The sequence below is a fragment of the Nyctereutes procyonoides genome, unplaced genomic scaffold (assembly GCF_905146905.1).
Source record: "Nyctereutes procyonoides isolate TBG_1078 unplaced genomic scaffold, NYPRO_anot_genome, whole genome shotgun sequence".
NCBI classification, from domain to species: domain Eukaryota; kingdom Metazoa; phylum Chordata; class Mammalia; order Carnivora; family Canidae; genus Nyctereutes; species Nyctereutes procyonoides.
Genome location: NW_026575052.1, coordinates 6,812,095 through 6,825,894, shown reverse-complemented (window position 1 = coordinate 6,825,894; position 13,800 = coordinate 6,812,095). Strand labels below are relative to the sequence as shown.

At 52.2% G+C, this 13,800-nt stretch overlaps 1 protein-coding gene and 1 long non-coding RNA gene across 2 annotated transcripts; both read left to right on the top strand.

The window, feature by feature from the left end:
- The first annotated feature begins 1,244 nt into the window (after positions 1-1,244).
- Positions 1,245-6,860, top strand: PLA2G2D (phospholipase A2 group IID). The gene is made up of 4 exons (XM_055330977.1): positions 1,245-1,284; positions 4,160-4,304; positions 5,003-5,109; positions 6,715-6,860. The coding sequence occupies exons 1-4, from the start codon at positions 1,245-1,247 to the stop codon at positions 6,858-6,860; spliced, it is 438 nt and encodes a 145-aa protein (XP_055186952.1).
- A 4,523-nt stretch (positions 6,861-11,383) lies between these two features.
- LOC129513940 (uncharacterized) lies at positions 11,384-13,077 on the top strand. The gene is made up of 3 exons (XR_008665330.1): positions 11,384-11,585; positions 11,849-11,989; positions 12,120-13,077. It is a non-coding gene; the product is annotated as an uncharacterized LOC129513940 (long non-coding RNA).
- The last annotated feature ends 723 nt before the right edge of the window (positions 13,078-13,800 follow it).

The following is a 13,800-nucleotide window of genomic DNA, read 5'->3' as shown; positions in this document are numbered from 1 at the left end:
TAGAATAGTTTTTTTTTTTTAAAAAGATTGGAAACAACCCATATGTCCATCAATTGGGGATTCATTAAATGAACAGCATAGATGTGTCAAGGGATATTGGGTTGCCTTGCAAACTGTTACCACAGAAGAATCCTTAATGATGTAGAAATATGTTCAAGTTATATAGGTAAGTAAAAATACACCCCATAAAGTACTACTTGCATCATTTTTCTAATGGGAAACCTATGGAAAGATCCATACAACAATAGAACCAGAAGAACATACACCAAAACGTCAATAGTGGAAACAACTCAAGTGCCTCTCAATGGATGAATAAAGAAGACGTGATATAGATATCAACATGGAATATTATTTAGCTATGAAAAGAAGGACATCCCAACACTTGTGACAACATGGATGGCCCTTGAGGACATGATGCTAAATGAGACAAGTCAGACCGAAAGACAAATGCTGTTTAATCTCACTTATATGTGAAGTGTTAAAAAAAAAAAAGCCAAACTTGTGGGATGCATGGCTAGCTTAGTCGGTAAAACATGCAACTCTCAATTTCAGGGTTGTGAGTTCAAGCCCACCTTAGGCATGGAGCCCACTTAAAAAAAATCCAAATTCATAAAAATGGACAGTAAAATGATAGTCACCAGGGGACAGGGAGGAGCAGAAATAGGAGAGATGTTTACAGGTACAAACTTGCAAATAGTAGAAAATAAATCCCAAGGATCTAATGCACAGTCTAGTGAATATAGACAACAATATTGCATTATACTCATCCAGCTTGCTAAGAGATTAGATCTTTATTCTAACCACTAAAAAGAAATTATAATTATGCGACGTGATAGAGGTACTAATTATTGCCATACTGACAGTCACAGTGTAATACATAGATGTATCCACTCAACAGGTTGTACACCTCCTCAAACTCACACAATGTTACATGTCAAATCTATTTAAAATCAAAAGAAGTGAATAGTGTTTACTGAATTCACAAGCGATTTTAAGTTATTTTATTGTCTACAATGTTCAGATCTCCTACACTGAATGTGTTCCTTTTGCAATTCAAAAGTTAAAAATAAAAACAGTAAAATTCCCCCAATGCCAGAAACAGGAAATACAGCGGACACCCGAGCCAGAACTGGGAAGGACAGGGGTGGGCTGGGTTGAGTGGGGGTACCCTGATATAAGAGGCTGCCTCAATGGAGGGGGACTTCCAGCAGCTGCTTCGACTGTCCTGCCCCCCAGCTGGGACCATGGAACTTCCCCTGCTGTGCACCCTGCTGGTGTTTGCTGGTGAGTGGGGCAGGACCCACAGTGGGGAAGGGGAGGCGGGATGTAAGTAGGCGCTATAGCTCCCTCCTAGACTGAGCCTCTGCTCTGATCCCCACTGCCCTGGTCCCCCAGGCCTCAACCCTTCTGTCCCTGCAACGAGCTAGCAGCAGCGGCCGGTCCCCAACATGCTGGCTTCTGCTGGGAAGCTCTGGCTCTGCACGCTGTGCAGCGTGCCTCTGGTCTGCTGTGAGGCTGAGCGTGGAGGGGCTCAGACACTGCAGTTGGCTGAGCAGATGCCTACGGTATTTTGGACACAAATTACAGAAAGGGATCTCCCCACCTCCTTCTGCTCCCCTCTGTCACTTTGACCAGGTAATTACAATCTTTCGTTTACGCACAGCACTCTGTACATTTAAAACACTTACTTTCATGTTCATTGTCTCCCTTGAACCTGGGAGGAGGGTCCTGTTGACTGTGGTGGGAGATGGGGCGGTTTCCATTCAATCTTCGGCAGACCAAATATGAAAAAGTGCTTGTTAGCAAATCAGTGGTTTTGTTTCTCGATCCGTCTCAAAGTATGTAGTGTTAGAAAGGATTTGTACTTTCGAATGTGGTTTTATGTTGTCCTGGGACTACCAAATTTTTAGAGGAACACATCTCCTGGGCTACTGTGGCAACCGTTAGGAAAATTGCAGTCAACTCCTCTCCCAGACACAAAGAAGCAACACACTGTAGACATAAAATACGCAGATAAACCTGCATTCGAACGCTGGTCCCCTGTCTCCTGGCAGGATGACCTTGGCCAAGTCACCCTACTTCTCTGTGTCCTCATCCGTAAAATGGACACAATAGCACCCTCTTCGTAGGGTTGTTAGGACTTTAATGAGAAAATGTATCCAGAGTGTTTAGCAAGTGTAAGTAATAGCGAGGAAACAACAGCCTAATACCCAGCACAGGCGTGATGAGGCGGTAGCTGTGCTAATTCTCGGGGTGAGGGGGTCCATCCCCCTCGGTGGCAGCGAAGGATGATAGAGCTACCAGGAATTACTGACAAACTAAGCCAGTTCACCAACGGTCACATAACCACAGGCCAAGATCTGCGGTGTTTCAGGGCTCATTTCGCCTCAACTAGAAAATTATTAGGAGGCAACCATCCAAAAGCTTTCTGAACCCAAGTTAAATATATTGTTTGCCCGGCAAGGGCGAGCTGCATCGTTCAGATATGAGCTTATTTGTATAATGCTAAGCTGACGTGGAAAGGGCCAGACTTGGGGCAGAAAGAGGGACGAGGTACACAGAAAGGCAAGAGTCTGAATTCAGGTCCCTGGTTGGCACACAAGGTGGGGATGACCCTCCCTGCCGTGGGTTGCCTCCGGGTTCCTTATCACGGAATGTGGGATTCCGGGGGTCTTGGGATCAGTCATTAGTACCCTCAAGGCTTAGCAAGGATTCTCTTAAACACCCCTGGCAAACAGGAGTGGCAACATGGATTCCGGCCCATTGAGGGGACACACCGGGTGGGGACATAGCAGGCCTCCAAGTACCAGACACCCCCGGTCCCTTTTAGCTGCAGCCCAAGGCAACCTGCTCAGGATCTCACCTGTGGCCCATTGCACGAGCCCCTTCCAAATCCCCTCCTCCCACCTCCACCTCCCCCAATTTGGGGCTCACTCTCATTTTGTTATTCACTTCAATGGCACGAAGAACTTTCATTATAACACCATTTACCTGGGGAGGGGAGGGGAGGTGCATAACGAGGTCACTCAAAGGGGCCCACCTGGCCACGTCTCCCTGAAATTCAGGTCCATCTACATTCTCGAATCGTCTCTCGAGGTTGCACACATGTATACTTGGGTCTCCTTATCTTGTCTGGTCCTCCCAGGCCCTCCCCTGAATTCATTGACTTCATATATTTTATTTCTCCTATCTCAGCATTAAGCATTCTTCTCCCCCAATAAAATAATAGCCCCTTATGATCCATTCTAACCAGTAGCAATTATGCCTAGAATGAAAAATATCCACAAAAATCATTGATTTCTAAATCACATGGCCTCCCAGGTGAGCCACGTGAGTGCTTTAATCTGCAGCTTTCTCTAAGGGAGGCGAGGGGCAGGTGGGGTCCAGGGGAAAGTCTCCCTGTTACAGAACGGGAACTTGGTGCAGAGGCAGGGAATGGCACCCAACTGCCTTGGGTTTCAATCGTGGCTCCTCCATGTACCCGGCCACTGTGACCCGGAGCAAGGTCCTAGGGCTCAATCTGCTCATCTATAAAACGGGCATTAAATGTAGTTCTTGTTGTATCAATGTGAGTTTCTTAGTTCTCATAAGTGTCCTGTAATTATTGAAGCTGATCATAACATCAGAGGAAAGTAGGTGAGCGGTGTGCAAGAACTCTCCGTAACTCCTTGCAGCTTTTCTGTATGTATAGAATGTACCAAAACAAAAAGAGTAGTTATTGGGGGAAAAAAAGAGTATCTCATGGGTTGAATGGAGTCATTGAATTACTACATGGAAAGATCCATAATAAGCATTCACTATCACTATATATTTTTTAAAGATTTAATTAATTTATTTGAGAGAGAAAGAGAGCAAGCAAGGGAGGGCACAAGCAGGGGGAAGGACAGAAGGAGAGAGAGAGGGAGAAGCAGACTCTCCTGACGTAGGACTCGATCCCAGGACTCTGGGATCATGACCTGAGCTGAAGGCAGACACTTAACTCACTGAGCCACCCAGGCGCCCCATCATATATTTTTATTAGCCATGATCGTTGTTGTCACTTTATTTCCCAAGGTCATTCTGATGTGGTCCACCAGGGCACAAGTGCCAGGCCTGTGGGCCACTGGCCACCACTGATGTTCAGCTCATGTCCTCTCCTTGTTGCTGGACTCCTTGGCAGGTGTGATTCCATCCCAGGGTGGGATCATGAACCTGAACAAGATGATCAAACAAGTGACCAGGAAGACACCCATCTTCTCCTACTGGCTCTACGGCTGCCACTGTGGACCTGGAGGCAGAGGCCAACCCAAAGATGCCACGGACTGGTAAGGCCTTTCCTGGCAGGCCCACGGGTGCCAGTCCTGCCCTGCCTGCCCCCTGCCCCGGGACTCTTCCCTTTCCTGCTCCCCCATGTATTTGTTCCGTGAATTCGTTTTGTCCCGTGTGCTAGGAACTCTGCTGAGGCCCAGTCCCATTCCAGGCCTCCAGGCCCTTGCCTTCTGGCTGGTTCTGCAGGGTATCTGAAGGCCCCTTTACACTTCCAACCCCTGATTTAGTTAGAGTATCCCCACACACACACTCCCTGCTCCCACTGCACGCTGTTTTTTCAAATTCCTACCTCTTTTTGCCACTGGCTCATTCAATCTTCGCAGCACACCCCCTCCAACCCCATACCCCGGGGAATCAGCCAGGGGGGCTGATGAGAGCCATCCAGACCCAGGGTCACTTCCCTCATCCACCACTTATAGGCTGTGTAGCCTGACCTCCTTGAGTCTGTTTCTTCATCGGTGAAATGGGGAATATACCAGTGCCTCCGTCACAGGGTGGTAGTGAAGATCAAGGGAATATTCACAGACAAAACACATGCCTGGTTCACAGGGCTTCCACCCTCAGTAGGTGTCAGCTAGTGTGACCGCAAAGAAGGCTACAACCCTGCCGGCCTTGACTTCCAAGGTGGGCACTCCATTTCTACCTTGGGCAGCTGTGCTCCCTGCCTGTCCCACTGCCTGTCCTGTCCCTCCAGGTGCTGCCAAACCCATGACTGCTGCTATGAGCACCTGAGACTGCACCGATGCCGTATCCACACAAACCATTATGACTACACCTTTTCCTACGGGAACATCCAGTGCTGTGAGTGTCCGGGCCTCAGGGTTGGAGTTAGAGGCTGAGGAAGGGAGCTCTGGCACTCACTGCCTTCGTGGGTTGTATGACAGTGCACGAGCCGCCCAACCTCTCTGTCTTTCCCATGTGTCCAGTGACCGTAGCTGGGCTGTGGAGGAATGGAGCTGGGAGTACAGAGAGGTCCAACAGGGGTGTTGAGCCCTTTAGGATTTAGAAGGCAGGCAGGCCTCAGCTTGGATCCCAGAGCCACCATCAACCAGCTGGGTGACCTTGAACACAGTGCTGAGCCCCTCTGAACATCAGTGGTCTCATCCGGAAACTCAGGATGATCACAGTTATTCTACTCCCTAACATTAATTCCAGAACTAAAATGAGAGTTAGAATGATCCTTGCACATGCCCGCCGCCAGGCGCATGCTCGATAAACCACCTGGGGCACGACATCCCCGTCACAGCTTGCAGTGTTCCTGGGCCTCAGAGCAGCCCAGCCAGGAGCAGCACCATCTCGATGACCTCCATGGTATAGACAAGGACAGCGAGGCCAGAGTGAAGAGGTGCTTGCCCAGGGTCAGCCAGCTGCAAGTGACAAGAACCTGGGTCAGAGCTCAGGTCCCCAGCCCCCTCCCACCCCTGCCCTCCATCCACCCCTGCCTGGAGACAGGGGGCAGCTCCCAGGGCTGGGAATCAAGGGCTCATCCCATCAGTCCCTGTTCATCGAAGGCTTAATAGTAATAGCAACAGGTGCACCTGGGGGCTCGGCCGGTGAAGCATCTGCCTTCAGCTCAGGTTATGATCTTGAGGTCCTGGGATCGAGCCCCACTTCGGGCTCCCTTCTCAGTGGGGAGTCTGCTTCCCCTGCTCTCCCGCTGCCTCTGCCCCTTACCCCCACTCACGCGCTCTCTATCTCTCCCAAATAAATAAATAAACTCTTAAAAAATAATAATGGTGACAATAATAGCCAGCACGTATTGAGCACCTACTGTAGGCTGAGTGCTTTGCTTCTTCAGTACCCTCAACAGCCCCAGGGCAGCACTCACTCTCACCCCAAGTACAGATCACAAAAGCCATGCACCGAGGTCCCTTCGGCCTCAGTCTCCGCACATGCTGTTCCATCTGCCTGGAACACCCCCCTCCGCCACCCACCGCGGCTTTCCACAGGGGGAGCAGACCCCTCCCACCTCAGCTCAGATGGCTCTCGATGCCATGTCCGGTCCCCCTCTTTCACCGTCTTCCAGCCCCTGTATCATCCCTTACTTCCGTGGGGAGCAGGCCGCGATCTTCACTTCTGTGGCTCTCGAACAACTGCAGCCCCCATGGGCGTGCGAACCTCCCATGTCCCCTCGAGCCCGCCCTGTCCCTCCAGGGCCTGCTGCAGGGTGGGGGCTCAATTGTTTATTAAGTGGATGAATAAAGAAATAAAGGAGCCTTGGCACACGGGGGAGGTCGCAGTCCGGCCCGAGGTCCTGCAGCTCGGGTGGAAGCAGCTGGGAAGGGCACTCGAAAGTTCGGCAAGGACTGTGCTGCCTTCAGGAACTCCCTCCGGGGACCCCAGAACCACCTGGGCTCTGCCCCAGGAAGGGACAGATGCTGAGCTCCCTTCTCCTCCACCCCGCAGCTGACAAGGGGACCTGGTGTGAGCAGCAGCTGTGCGCCTGTGACAAGGAGATGGTCCTCTGCCTGCAGCGGAACCTGGACTCCTACCAGAGGCACCTGCGATATTACTGGCGGCCCCACTGCCGCGGCCAGACCCCAATGTGCTAGGAGGAGCCCCCCGGCAGTCCCAGCTCCCTGCCCTGTTCCTCAGCATCTCCAGCTGAGGGTCCCGTGGGACTGCCGACACCCCTACCCAGGGTCCGACCCCCGGAACCAGCTGGGGGTGTCTCCACCTAACCCCACCTGCCTTCTTGCTCTTGGACCTTCTAAATCTTTCCGCCCCGAGGCAGCAGCTATCTCTTCCGAGGATGCATCGAGATCTGAGGAAAAGCCAAGGCCAGGAAGCCCCTTGGGGACAGTATTTGGGCCGAAGCAGCAGGGGTCAGGGGTGGGGATTGGGGGGGCCGTGGTGTGGCAGGTCCTCCCTGCCGCTGCCACCTGCCAGGCCACCTGCTGAGTCTCGCCCCCTCCAATCACGCTGTCCAAGCTGCAGTCGGGTTGGCCTTTCTGAAGGACCACATGGCTCTACTTCTTAAGACCCCGTAAGCCCTCTGCCGCCCCAGGGTAGGCCCTCTCACGGTGTTTGGGACCCACAATGTCCTGCGCTATGTCACTCTCCCAAACTAGACTGGCAGGTCCTTGCAGGCAGGGCCCATGACCACCATGGAATCAGGTGCATCCTTGCACCCGAAGCAGTACCTGGGACCAAGAGGGACTCTACAAATCCCTCTCAGGCTAAGGGCCAGATGAAGCTGCCTCGTCCTCTAGCTCTAGGCCCAGGTTCTCACGCACATGCAGTGTGTCCTTTCCTGCTTCCAGGAGTTTTCTCAGGCTGGGACCTCTGCAGAGTGCTCCGCTTACTGTCCCCAGGTGGCTGAGCCCCACCAAGGGCCCAAGGGCTACTTGGAACAGAGGCCTCCCCTGGCTGATTCCTCCTGGGCTCTTGCTCCCTCCTCCAAACCTGCAGAGCAATTTATGAGTCTGGAATTTACCAGGTTTTATCTTGAGTGGTATATAGTATCTGAACTTTCCCAGTGTCCTCCAACTAGACTGGAGCTGCTGGAGGACCAAGGCTGTCTCTCATCTTTGTTTCCTCTGCTCCCGGAAATAATAGGTGCTCAATTAATGCTTATGGACCAATGAGCCCATAATGGATAGATGGATGGAGGTTGTGGGAGATGTTGCTGGGGCTCCACCCAGATCCCCTCCCGGCCCAGTCCCCCAATCTCCAGCTAAGCCAGATGTTTGGTTGCTGTGTGCCCACATCTATCTCGTTCTCCTTGTCTGCTGGGAGCTACCACGTCTCCCACCCTGCCCACCTCTAACCTGTGTCTAGGGAGTGCAATACCAGAAGGGAGTAATTGCCCAGCCCCTGCCTCCATGCAGGACCCCCTGGGCAGCACATTGCATGTCCCAGAGCTCCTCCTGGGACCAGGCTGAGGCCAGACATCTGGAACACCTCTTTGCTTAGCTTCATACCCTAGTCTGGCCTGTTTCACTTGTTGCCTTATAGGTTTCTCCTGTGAGCACGCCCTCAGTAAATTACCCATTTGCACAAGAATCCTGTCTCAGGCTCAGCTTCTGGAAAAACTGACTTGGGATGGATGGGTGGTTGGATGGATAGATGGATAGGTGGATGGATGGGTGACTTCTTCACACAAGGATCCATGATCTATCATTTGTATGTGATTAGCTGTGTCTCCAGCAACAGGGCTGGAGGACCTAGAGCCACTCACACGCTCCAGCCTGTGACATGTGTAAGTGAAACAGCTGACCAAGCACTTATCCTACTTCTACATAAAGCTCAGTGGCTCAAGTGAAGCAGGGTAGAAGAATTAAGAACCATGGGCACTGGGTTCAAATTCCAGCCATACCACTGACTAGCCATGTAACCTCACCTCAGGAATCTTGGGTTTCCTCCAGTGTATAGATGAAAGTTAGAAGAAAATAAGATGAGGTCAGTGCAGTGCCTGACACATGATAATGCCTCTTTATTTATTTTTTTTAAAGATTTCTTTATTTGCTTTAGAGAGAGAGCAGGGGAGAGGGGCAACAGGAGAGGGAGAGAGAGTCTGGAGTAGACTCCATACTGTGCACAGAGCCCGATGCGGGACTCGATCTCATGACCCTGACATCATGACCTGGGCTGAAACCAAGAGTCAATCACATAGCTGACTGCACCGCCCAGGCACCTGATAATGTCTCTTTACATGTTACCTGTAGCATTTTTGCTCTTGTTGTTATATAATGACCGCATCTGAAATCAAGATAAAACAAGGGAAAATAGTTAATCAATGTCCCCCTCCTTTCCACCCAATTCCTCTGTCCTTTCCACAGGACCGTGCAAGCTGGGTCAGTTAGATCCTGAGACACGGTGATCATTGACTCAAGAGTTGACCACCCCCACTCCTCTGTTTCTGTGTGCCAGGCTCTGTGATGGTGACAACATCATCATCTGTTGGCAGATATGAGCATTATTATCCCGATTTTACAACCTCAGGCTCAGATGGGGGACTTCAATGTCCAAGGTCCCACAACCAGCAAAAGGGAGAACCAGGATCCCACCCTGACTCTCCTCACTCTGCTCCCTGGCACCCCGTCCCATTTGTACCGATCAGGACAGGAGTTGATGGACTCCAACAATGAGGCATTTATGACCTCACATGATGAGAAACCCAGGGGAAAGGTGGCTCTCCCGTGGCCTGGAGATGTCCTCAGCACCGGGTGTTCTCTCCTGCTCTTGGCCACCCTTGCTGTGCTGCTCTGCCCCCTGGGTGGCTCCTCCCAGCTTCCAGATTGCAGCTGTGGGCCAGACTTCAAACCTGGACGTGACTACATCCACCAGAGAACATGCCATCCCTTTCGTGTCTGTTTTCAATGAGCCCTACTGCCACCACCTGGCACATCTCCCCCAAGGACGGGCCACCCTCAACCGTAGTGCTTCAAGGTGACGGGATCACTCTGGTTGGTTTCAATTCCTCCTTACCCTGGAGAGGAGAGAGTTAATGTCCCTGAGTGGTGGGTAGTAGATGCAACCAGAGCTGTGGGGGTTGTTGATGGCCTTGGGTGAGCAAGTCCAAGGCTGGATCAGGAGGAGGACAGTGCCTAAAGCACTCCTCTCTCTGAGCTAAGCACCTAGAGCAGGGCCTGCTGGTCATAGAGTAGGTGACCAATAGTTATTTGTTATGAATGAATGAATGATGAATGAATGAATCCCAGGTTGGTCAAGTCATGGGACTCTGGACCAAGAGGTGGGATTGGCAGATGGGATCTCAGGGCAGCCAGGACTGAGTCCCCAGAGTGAGGCAAGACCCTCTCCCCCTCCCCACCATCCTGTAAGTGCTAATTCTGGGCCCTTTTCCAATTCCTGGGATTGGGCAAGAGGCACCAAGGAAGGAGAGACTCACCGGCAGCTTCTGTTCTCCACGCCCATCTCTCAAGTAGCCTGGAGGATGTAGGAGGCAGACAGAGGACACAATCACCGTGCTTCCCATTCCTCCCGGGGTCAGACTCACAAAGGGACAACCACGAGGGGGCGGGTGGAGCCAACACTGAGCACCTGTGGTGCCCCCTCGCCCACTCCCCTCACCTCCCTGGGGCTTGGTATCTGCCTCTTCCAGCTGCAGAAACTGAAACTCTGGGTGAGTCACTTGCTGCTAAGTGGCAGGGCTGGGAATCGAACCCAGTTCTCTCTGCTCCAGGGCCGTGTCTCACCCTACCTCCCACTCTTTCCTGGGACAGCTGGTGAGTCAGCCCCGGGTGCCCCTTTAGTGGGTGAGAGCCACCCCCAGGGATGAGGATGTGAGGCAGGGGTAGGTGGCCAGGCAGGAAGCACCGCGGACAGAAGGGTAGCGGGTAATAATTGCACCCACCGTTAACAGTAGCGTCCTCACATTGGGAGCCCTTCATCCCACAGCTGGCTGAATCCAGTCCCTAGGCCACCTGGACCCCATGGGCCACCTCCAGGGGGCGGGGGGGGGCCAGCCTGGGGGGGGCACGATGGGTAGCTGCCTTCTCCATGACTCTGCCTGCTTTTCCAGCAGAGCCTCTCCCAAATGTCCATGCTCCTTTCACGCTTCTCCCCATCGCTGCGCTATGCAGTGGGGCGGTGGGTCCCGTCCTCCCCTCTGCACCCCACCCCCGTGTCAGTGCCCACTAGGGGTATTCACTTGGGGTGCACAATGCCCCCGCTCTTCCCGAGGTCAGCCCGGAGCCGACCTCACTGGGACAGCCTGGATGTGAGGGCCTGGCTGGCTCTAGAGTGGGGGAGATCCTCTTTATCTTTTTTTTCACTTAAAGAAGAGATTTTAGAGTAGCTGGTGAAAACTCAAAGCAAGTCAGAAAAGGCAAGACGGCGGAGTTCCCTTCTTTCTGTCTCTGCTTTAGGTTCCTGGCCAAGCTTCGCTGGCTTTGGGGCCTCTCCTGGATGGACTGCCCTGGGCTCCTTGCAAGACTGGCCCCTTGGGTCATCCAGGGCTCAGGAGACAGTCACCCCCTGAGAGAAGGTCCCTGCCTCCCAGCAGAAAGCAACCACCTCTCACCCTGTCTCCCTGCCTTATTTCAATTCTCTGCTTACCTTTTCTGTGGGTTTTCTTAATCACTGACTCATTCAGCCGTTTGTATATCTTAGATTGGGAAGCGCACCTGCTTTATCACCTCCCAGCCCCTCCCTCTGAACTATCAGAAACCAGCCGCCTCCCTCTGCCAAGACCACTCCCCTACTGGCAGGAGACCCTGCAGGCAAAGGTCATTCTCACGATGGGCTGCCTCTTCTGGAAGGAACCAGCCCCAAGATGAGGCTGCCACAGGGCCCAGCTCTGTCGATGCCTGCAGGTAAGTGCCCCTCCTCCGTCCCCAAAACCCCAAGTCCGGGAACCACGGAGCAGAAGGAAGAGGAAATAAATCAGCCAGGTGGCCTCTGGTTTCTTAAGAGGGAGATGGGAAAAGATCCTATTTTTCAGGGTTTCCCTGTGCTAGGAACCTTAAACACCTGATCTCATTTACACCTCATTACACGGGCCCCCACCGGCTGGGCACTTTGCCCTTCTTTTCTGGGGGAGGATCCAAGCTCTGATAAGTAAAATATTTCGCCCCAGGTAACTCACTCAGCAAGAAAATACCAAGATTTGTTCCTCTTGTGCCAGCACAGCTCATTGAGCTGAAAGATTGGAGACCCACCTTCTAGATCAGACTCCATGCGAGCCCCCTTCTATTGGCTCCACTGCTTCATCTGCCAGGTAGGAGGGGGGAGGATTAGGCTTCCCAAATCCCAGCCTTTCGCACATCACCTTCCAGATGTTTGGTTTAAGATTTCAATTTTCTTCTTCTTCTTCGCTTTTCTTAACATAAATAATTTTTTTTAAGCAGGAAATTAATTCCACTCTGGTAGAGTGAAAAACCAGTGTCACTTGTCATCAGCGGAAAATGACCATAAAAATAAATGCAATGAAAATAAAACTCTTATTGGAGAGAGAAGTGCACGATCAGTAGCTGGGTCAGCTAGCAAGCACGGGAGGGGTGCCGAGGACCCCCAGGCTCCACGTGGAGACCGCCTTCGCCTCAACATATTCTGAAGGACTGGAAGGAACTAGATAGGGAGCAAGTCATGAGCTCTGTGAGCAGCACTGTTTGTCTTCTCTGGAGAGTCCCAAACCAGGCTGGAGGTGTGTGGGGGGCACCAGCTGGGTGATGCGGTGGAAGGTTCTGGAGACGAGGGAGGAGGAGCACAGGGCCTGCTCTTGGGGAGCACAAGCACAGCAGGGAAGAAGGTCATAGAGTGCTGGACTGGGGGCTAGGAGACCCCCAGGCCAAGCCAGCTTCTGTTACTCTCTTGCTCCAAGGCCTCAAAAGGGATCAGAATCTGCCAGGCCCGAATATGCCACTTTGTATACAAATTATTTGGGGCTGGTGGCAATTGAGTATCCACAGATGCGGAAAGAGGTCTCTGCCCATCCCTTATCTGCCTAAAAACAAGACACGAACTTCTCTTTGAGAAAAGTGCCCCCAACCCTTGTACTTGGAGAGAAGAGCAGCTCTTATCATCCGCGCCAGGGAGTCAACACTCCAGAAGCAGACTTTTCTAAAATAGCGTGTCCTGCATTAGATCCTCCATGTAGCTCTTAGTCATTTCCCCACAGGTTATATTCCTTGAGGTCCAAGCCGTCTCTCCTTTGCTAAAAAGAAATCCTCTGGGGATCCCTGGGTGGCTCAGCGGTTTAGCACCTGCCTTCGGCCCAGGGCATGATCCTGGGGTCCCGGGATCGGGTCCCACATCAGGCTCCCTGCATGGAGCCTGCTTCTCCCTCTGCCTGTGTCCCTGCCTCTCTCTGTGTGTCTCTCATGAATGAATGAATGAATGAATGAATAAATAAATAAATAAATAAATAAATAAATAAATAAATAAATAAAATCTTAAAAAAAAAAAAAAAGGTGTGGGCCCAGGGTCCTGCACAGAGATCTGCCAGCTGTTGGGGTCTCCTGACTCCTGGATGTAGGATCTTAGGCACAAGCCACTAAACCTCTTTGAGCCTCAGTTTCTTTACCTGTAAGATGGGAATTATCATACTGTCTTCACAAGGTGTTGTGAGGAGTAAAAGACAGACCCCCGGAAGGCACCTTGCACCCCGTCCGGCAGGTAGAGATCAGCCTGCAGAACACACAGCAGTTGCCGTCCTGCTCAGGGTTGAAGGAACGTCAGCAGCCGTGGTCATGGCTGTGGTGGCAGCATCTCCATCTTTCTTCTATTGATTCCTTTCTTCTATTGATTCCTTCTCCCCAGGGCTCATGCTCAGCCGGGCCTGCTTGTCGGAGCTCTATGGCATTAGCAAGCAGGCCATGGAGAGGTGACCCCTCCTTAGCCACCTGTCACTGTGGCTCGGGGGCCCAGGGCAGCCCATGGATGTCAGCCACTGGTAATTCTCCCCTCCTGGGGCAGCACACGTCTGGCCAAGGTCTGCCCTGAAACCTTGTCTGGGCGTCATCCTGAGAGGGCTCAGCTGTATAGAGTCAGCACATCTGTCCGGGGTGAAGAGGGCGGGCTCCGGGGTTC

Coding starts and splice junctions, on each gene's coding strand:
- PLA2G2D (XM_055330977.1), top strand. CDS start 1,245: ATGGAACTTCCCCTGCTGTGCACCCTGCTGGTGTTTGCTG. Junction 4,305..5,002: donor CCCAAAGATGCCACGGACTG/GTAAGGCCTTTC, acceptor CTGTCCCTCCAG/GTGCTGCCAAACCCATGACT. Junction 5,110..6,714: donor CTACGGGAACATCCAGTGCT/GTGAGTGTCCGG, acceptor TCCACCCCGCAG/CTGACAAGGGGACCTGGTGT.